Genomic DNA, 7,152 nt, shown 5'->3' with positions numbered 1-7,152 from the left:
ACGGCGGCGCGCCGCCGGCCGCGGAGGGCGACGCCGCCGCGCCGTCCGTGAAGCTGCCCAAGTCCGACGCCGTGCGGTCGCAGTCCAAGGGCGTCATGGGCGGCGTCCTCGACGGCGTCCGGGGCGCCATCGCGGACGTGGGCAACGTCGTCAAGCTCGCCGGCGACCTCGGCCACCTCCACTCCAACTTTGACGAGGCCATCGAGAGCCTAGCCTACGTCGAGCACTGCGTGCCGAAGATCGTGTCGGCCCTCGAGATGCTCCAGTCCGTCGTCCAGGTCATCCTCAAGGCCGTCCAGGGCGTCGCGTTCCCGCCGAACCCCGCGGTCATCGTCGACCTGATGCACACGTCGCGGCGCGTCATGAAGCAGGCCGCGTCCGTCGTCGACGTCTACGACAGCCAGGCGGACCTCGCCAAGTCCGTGGGCATCCTCTCCAAGTTCGCGCTCAAGCTCGTCGACTCCATCGCGCGGACCGCGGCGCTGCTCAAGAACGCGCCGTCCCTGGGCTGCTGCGACTCCTGCGTCGCCTGCTGCTCGTCCATGTCCGGCGCGACGGCGACGGGGTCAAGGCTCGCGGGCGTGTAATATGAGGGCGTCGACCTTTGGGGCCCGCAAGCCTAGGCACCGACCCCTTAGTTGTATTCGGCGAGGAACTCGAGGAGCTTCTCGTTGACGTCGCCCGGCCGCTCCTGCTGGATCCAGTGCCCGCCCCCCTCCAGGAAGGTGATCGGCGGGTCGTTGGCCGCGCAGGTCGCTTTCAGGTCGGCCGTGATCTTCTCGACGCCGCCGAACATGTCCACCACCAGGTCCTCGGTGCCCGCGAGGAAGCCCGCGGGCACTTTCAGCTTCCGCCCGTCGCCCTTCAGCTGCGGGGTCGCCTCCCAGTCCGGGTCCATGGTCTTGTACCAGTGGAGCCCGCCCTCCCAGCCGTTGCGCTCGTACTCGTCGACCACGTAATCGACCTCGGCCTGCGTGACCCAGGGCGCCAATTTCGTCGGCTGCGGGATCCGCTTCCAGATCGCCGGCGTCGCGTCGCCGTCGTAGAGGTCGCCGCGGAGCTCGTGGAGGGGCGGCGTCGCGCCGTCGACGCGGTCGCCGAACTGGAGGGCCATCTGCGCGGCGCGCGCGTCCTCCGCGTAGTCGGAGGCCGCGTGGGGCAGGTGGTGGTGCAGGATGTAGAAGAACTTCGTCGGCTGCGGCGCCCAGGGGTAGAGGTGGCCCCAGCCGTAGACGGAGGTCTTCCGCGTCTCGTCGCCGTAGGCCGTCTTGCGCATGAGCCAGAGGGGCGCGACGGGCGCCCGCTTCGCGCCTACGAAGCGCGACGATTGCTCATTGTTTCCCCACCCCAAATCTCTCACGGTCACAGGACGCCGCTTCGCGCGGACGGGCACCGAGAGCGCGTAGTAGCACCGCACGATCTCCGGCTCGAGCTGCGCGAGGAGCCAGCCCGTGAAGGCGCCGTGGTCGTGGCCGACGAAGGCGGCATCGTCCGTTTCGAGGTGGTCGAGGAGGGCCTTCATGTCGCCCGTGCGCTTCGCGACGCCGTAGTCCGCCGTGTCCGCGGGCGCGTCCGTGCCCCCGAAGCCCCGGAGGTCGGGCGCGACCGCGCGGTAGCCCGCGGCGTCGAGCGACGCGAGCTGGTGCCGCCAGGAGAACCAGCTCTCGGGCCAGCCGTGCATGAGCACGACCAGGGGCTTGGACGCGTCGCCGGGCGCCGTGTCGCAGTAGCGCATGGTCAGGCCGTTGTTCAGCTTTACGGTTTGAAGTGAGTCGACGAGCTGCTGCGTCGCCGGCGCTAATCCGCCGAGGAGCCGCCGGCACGGGGGCGGGCCGAGTCGCCGGAGCTCCGGCCGCGTCGCGCGGCGCAGGGCAGCCACGAACGCCATCGCGTGCTTCCAGAAGAGAGCGGCCCCGCGCAGTTGTTGAAGGGCAAATTGACGGTTTCAAATATGTTCAAAAGAGCTCTCGAGGAGCTCTCGGGCAGCCTCGACAGAATGCTGTCGTCGCAGAGCGCGCCGAGCCTCGCCGTCGCACCGGCGCCGCGCGGGACGCGCCAAGCGCAGAGCCTGCTCCTCGTGCGCGATGCCAGGTTGGGCCCGGCGACGGAGGCGTCGACGTCGACGAGCGACCTCATGGCCGCTGCACCCGCGCCCCTGCCGCCGACGGCGCTCCTGGCCGGGACCGCCGGGCATGCGTCCTTCGAGGCCCTCGGCGCCGCGGAGCCCGCACTCTTCGCCTACGCGTCGATCCGCGACGACGAGGCCGCGGCGGACGACGGCGAGGTCGCGCTGGACGCCGAGGAGCTGGTGAAGCGCAAGGTCGAGCGCATGCTCGCCAAGTCCGGCGGCGAGCAGCGGACCGCCGAGGACACGTCGAAGACGAGCGCCGTGGCGCTCGACGCCCTGACGAAGCCCGTCGCGGCCTGGGCGAAGGCGCTCTGCTTCGACCGCGCGGCCGCGGCGGCGTCGGTCGTGCCCGCGCCGCCCGTCGCGCCGCTCTGCGAGGACGCCGACCTCGACTGGCTCGCCGTGCCCGCGAAGCGCGAGCGCTACGAGGCGTCGCGGTCCGCGGCCTTCGTCGCCCAGGCGAAGAGCCTCTGGGAGGCCGTCAGGAGCGCGCAGGACGACTGGCGCCGCGAGAGCTACGTCGCGTTCCTCACGCGCGCCGCGGCGGTGATGGGTCGCGAGGACGTCGACGTTTCGGCCTGCTGGAAGGCCGACGCGGGCGGCGGCGACCGCCTCACCTACGCGCGCTTCTTCAAGGGGCTCTTCCAGTGCGTCGACGCGTGCTGCGAAACCGCCGGCGCACGAGAGCGCGAGGTCGTGCTCGCGCGCCTCGTCGACGGCGTCTCCGCCGACGACGCGGGCGTCCGGGCGCTGAAGCGCGAGGACGCGGTCGTCTACGACGCCGCGTTCTCCGCGACCTGGGCGCTCGCGCGCGCGCCCGCGCGGGCGCCGGCGTCGCTGTTCCGCGGCGCGAACGCGGCGGCGATCCAGCGGTTGCGCCGCGGCGGCCTCGGCCGCGAGAAGGCGGCCCGGCGGAGCGCCGCGCTGCGCATGATCCAGAAGCGCTGGTACCAGTGGGTCCACGCCAAGGGCACCAACATGTACGCGCCGCAGCGTCGCGTGATGCTTTTTTCGCGCAATTCGCGCCGGGACACGGGGAAGAGATGCGACCCGTGGTAGGTACTGCGTCTTCCAGGCGCTCGTCGCGCGGCGCAAGGCGCGGCAGGACGAGATCTCCGCGGGGCTCACGGAGCGCGCGGAGAAGCTGCGGCGGCGCCGCGCGTCGCGCGAGAAGATCGACGTCTTGAAGGTCGACACGTCGCGCGGGCGCCGCGCGCGGCGGTCGTCGGCCATCGCGGCCGCGAGCCTCGGCGGCGTGCTCGACGAATTCCGCGCCAAGTCGCCGACGCGGCGGCGGCGGTCGTCGTTCGGCGCGCCGGGCGACTCGCCGCCGTCGGCGACGTCGCTCCCGCCGCTGTCGCCCGAGGCGCCCGCGGCTGTGACCGCGCTCTTCCAGGGCAGCCCCGCGTCGTCGCCCGAGGGCCGCGCGAGCCCCCAGCGGCGCCGGCGGCCGAGCGCGTCCGAGGCGTCGGCGGACGCCGTCGTCGACCGCCTCCGGCGCCGGTCCAAGGGCGGCGACCGCGCGGTGTCCGCCGTCGCCGCCGCCGTGCTCCTCGAGCGCGGCAACGGCCGCCCCCGGAGCCGCAGCAACAGCGACGCCGACGGCGCCCGGAGCCGGAGCACCAGCGACGTCGACCGGCCGCGGAGCCGGAGCACCAGCGTCGCGGACGCCGACGCGGGCCTCGCGCGGCTCGCGCGCCGCGAGGCGCTCCTGAGCCGGCCCGACGCCGAGGCGCTCGTCGGCCGCGTGCTGAGCGCCTGGCTCGCGCGGGAGGCCGCGCGGCGCCACTCGGCGTGCCCCGTCGGCACGCTCGACGCCTTCGTCGCCGCCTACGCGCGCCGGTCCGCGCCGAGCCTCGGCGCCGCGAAGCGCGCGCTCCGGGTGCTCGCGCGGTCCGTCGCGGAGAAAAAAAGCGGCTCGCCGCGGCTCCGCGCCTTCGCGGCCCTCGCCGGCGTGGAAGCGGCGGCGCACAACGCGCGCGTCTTCCCGACCTACGTGTCGCCGGCGCTCCGCGCCTTGTACCCGGGCCGCGTCTACGCCGGCGAGCCGCGCGAGCGGAGCCGCGTCCTCGACGCGCTCGCGGCGCCGGCGCCGGCCGCCGTCCGCGCGCGCGTCCGCGCCGCGCTCGCCGAGGCCGCGCCGGGCGCCGACGGCGACGACGTCGACGTCGACGCCGCCGTCCTCGCCGCGCTCCCGGTCTTCTTCCGCGTCGACGCGCTCGCCGCGGCGCGGCGGCGCCGCGCGGGCGCGGCCATCGTCGCCGCCGTCCGCCGCCGCGCCGCGTCGAAGCGCCCGGCGGGGCGGACGCCCGCGGACACGCCGCCGGCGTCGCCCGCGGTCTTCAACCGGAGACTCGGGCCCATCTCCCCGCCGATGCCGCCCCGGCGCCTCGGGGTCGCGTGAGACGACGTCCTTCTAGCTTATGATGCGGCGCGCCTCATTCTTCGTCAAAGAAATCGAATTCTTCTTTCAGTTCCAGAGTGCCACCGCGAACTTCGAGGATTGCCTTTGCGCGCGCACCGTCGTCGTCCAGCGGCTCTGGCAACAGTGGCCGATTACCAACGCAGACCCAGTTGAGCTTGGAGCACCCTTGGACCAAGCTCAGAAGCATGGATGTGCCCAGCGATGAGTCGAAGGGAGTAAACCGTGACAGCGTCTGAGCGCACGGGCCGGATAGGATCGCGTCGATGACGGCAGCTGAATAGGTAAGCGAAGGAGTTCCCAATCCAAGCATGAGCTTCTCCAGTTTGAGGGTCCCAATCCATCGCATGCAGTCGTCGATGAAAAGGCCGTCCTGTGGCAGGCTCACCAGCAGTTCTGTCAGCTCGGGCCGCGCGTACGAAAGCCTTCTGTAGAAGGCCGGATCGAAGGCATCAAAGATTCCAGTCAGATCTAGAAGTAGATCTAGCGACCGCAGCAAAGGGCAGCCAGTCGCAAGCTCTAACACCATTGATGACGAGATCTCGGCATATGCTAAAGAGATGGTATGGACACGCGAGGACAAGGGCGTCCGCAGCAGCCGGGTGATTAGAGGTTGCGTCACGCGGCAGCTGCCGAAATCCCAGGCGGTGGCCTGTAGGCATCTCCGGGCAGATTCCTCGATGCGATCCAATTTCTGTGGGCAGTATTTGTTTACCTTAAACACTTTCGAGAAATCAAGTTCGGTCAAGTTCTCGAAGAACATGGCGTATTCTTCGGGCACGCTTCCGAATTCGGTGCTCGAATTCCGCAGGGGGAAGCAGACCTCTTCGAGCAATGGGCAGGCCCTACTCACACTCTTCGCAAAATCTTCCAATGAATTGTCTACGGCTGACTGCAAAAGTGGAATGGCATCGCCCATGCCCAAACTTCTCAATCGGGGACAGGCCCGACACACGTCAAGAAAAGCGTCGACAGTGAGGGAGGTGTATGCCACGCAGAGCTCAATCAAGTGACCCTTGGTATCTAATACCAACGAGTGCATCGAACGTAGCACCGCCGTCGACGATCCACGGAAATAAAGTTTTCGACAGGCGCTGCCGAATACGCGGCCGCGAGCCACTATGGCGCGCGGGTCGGTACGCGGATCGCGTGGTTCATTAGTGTCAGGCGGTTGTATCGCGTCGAAGTCAATAGTGTTCAATGTGTGAGGCGCCGGTTTCTCGGGAGAAACCGGGCCAGCATCCTCGTGGTCCCGCACGGCCCGCTGCACCGCGTCGCGGCAGAGGGTCGACGCGGCGCGGAGGACGAGCGCGTGGCGGCGGTCCTGCCAGGAGAGAAGGAAGTGCGCGACGTGGGCCACCGTCTCTAGCGGAAGCGTCGACATCGGCGGCGCGGGCGGCGTCGCAACAGAGAGCTCAAAACTCAGCTCCGGTCCGGGTCGGCGTCGGGCGGAAGTGGTGCGGCGCGGCGCGGCGCGGCGGCGCGGTTCACGTGGAGCGGGGCCAGGCGCGCGTCGTGCGCTACGCCGCGCGGGAACGGGGCTGCGCGCGGCCGCCGCGGTGGCCTCGAGTCTGTACTTCTCGGCGGGCTGGCTCTCGATGCCGTCCTCCGCCCCCTAACCCTACTCGAGTAACCCTAACCGGGGGTCCATGTCGAAACTCCGCGGCCGAATAAAACGCGCCCCTAAAACCCCCACGCCTTCGGGGCGTCCTTGAACTTGTCGGCGGCGAGGCCCTCGACGATCTGCCAGTCCGTGAGCGTGTCGATCTCCGCGAGCGTCTCCTCGGGCATCTCGTGGGCGACGACGCGGCCCGAGAGCCGCGAGCCGGACGCGCGGAGCGCCGCGACGGTGAAGAAGTAGAAGGCGCCGTTCTCGATGAGCTCGCCGTCCCAGTCCTGGCGCCGCGGCCGCTTCACCGGGTCGTAGTTGCACGGCGCCGCGGAGCCGTCGGCCGCCTGCTTCCACAGGAAGCGGTGCGCGCGGACGACGGTGACCAGCGAGTCGGCGCCCTGGGCGACGAAGCGCGCGTGGCCCGCGGCGAAGTCCTCGGCGCCCGTGAGCGGGCTCGTGCACTGCACGAGGCAGCAGACGGCGCAGCTCGGCGTCGCGTCGACGTAGTCGAAGACGCCCGCCTCGCTCGACGCCGCGTCCGCGGCGCTCGCCGCGCTCCGCGCGTGCGTGCTCGCGCCGGCCCTGGCGGCGACGGCCAGGATCTCGTCGTCGTCGCTGGACACGACGACGCGGCCGAAGACGCCCGACGCCAGCGCCGCCTTGACGTTGTAGACGAGGAGCGGCACGCCGTTCAGGGGCTTGATGTTCTTCCGCGGGATGCCCTTGGAGCCGCCGCGGGCGAGGATCAGCGCGTGCGGCTTCGCGTCGACGTGCGCCGCCATGCGCGCCGGCGCCGCGGCAGCGGGAGAGCGGGCGTCGAGAGAGCTGTGGCTGTGAAGCGCGGCAGAAGAAGCTTTTTAGCGGATGCAACTTTCCCTGATCTTGCCGCGGCAGTTCTCAGATGGCCGAGTGAAAGATAGTGCCCACGCAGCCCACGCCATGCGGCCCTGACCCATGCGCGGCGGCGACCAGCGCGTCAAGGAGCGCCAC

The 7,152-nt window shown here is 70.7% G+C and overlaps 2 protein-coding genes across 2 annotated transcripts; both read right to left on the bottom strand.

Annotated features, from left to right (window-relative positions):
• Positions 1 to 634: 634 nt before the first annotated feature.
• AURANDRAFT_21856 (hypothetical protein) lies at positions 635 to 1,735 on the bottom strand (the record flags this gene model as incomplete). The annotated part of the gene is made up of 2 exons (XM_009035972.1): positions 635 to 1,132; positions 1,361 to 1,735. The coding sequence occupies 2 exons, from the start codon at positions 1,733 to 1,735 to the stop codon at positions 635 to 637; spliced, it is 873 nt and encodes a 290-aa protein (XP_009034220.1).
• A 4,498-nt stretch (positions 1,736 to 6,233) lies between these two features.
• Positions 6,234 to 6,944, bottom strand: AURANDRAFT_22362 (hypothetical protein; the record flags this gene model as incomplete). The annotated part of the gene is made up of 1 exon (XM_009035971.1): positions 6,234 to 6,944. One exon carries the CDS (start codon positions 6,942 to 6,944, stop codon positions 6,234 to 6,236), a length of 711 nt encoding a protein of 236 aa, XP_009034219.1.
• Between the last annotated feature and the right edge of the window lie 208 nt (positions 6,945 to 7,152).

The sequence above is a fragment of the Aureococcus anophagefferens genome (assembly GCF_000186865.1).
Source record: "Aureococcus anophagefferens unplaced genomic scaffold AURANscaffold_4, whole genome shotgun sequence".
NCBI classification, from domain to species: Eukaryota; class Pelagophyceae; order Pelagomonadales; family Pelagomonadaceae; genus Aureococcus; species Aureococcus anophagefferens.
This window is presented reverse-complemented; position numbering and strand designations above follow the sequence as displayed.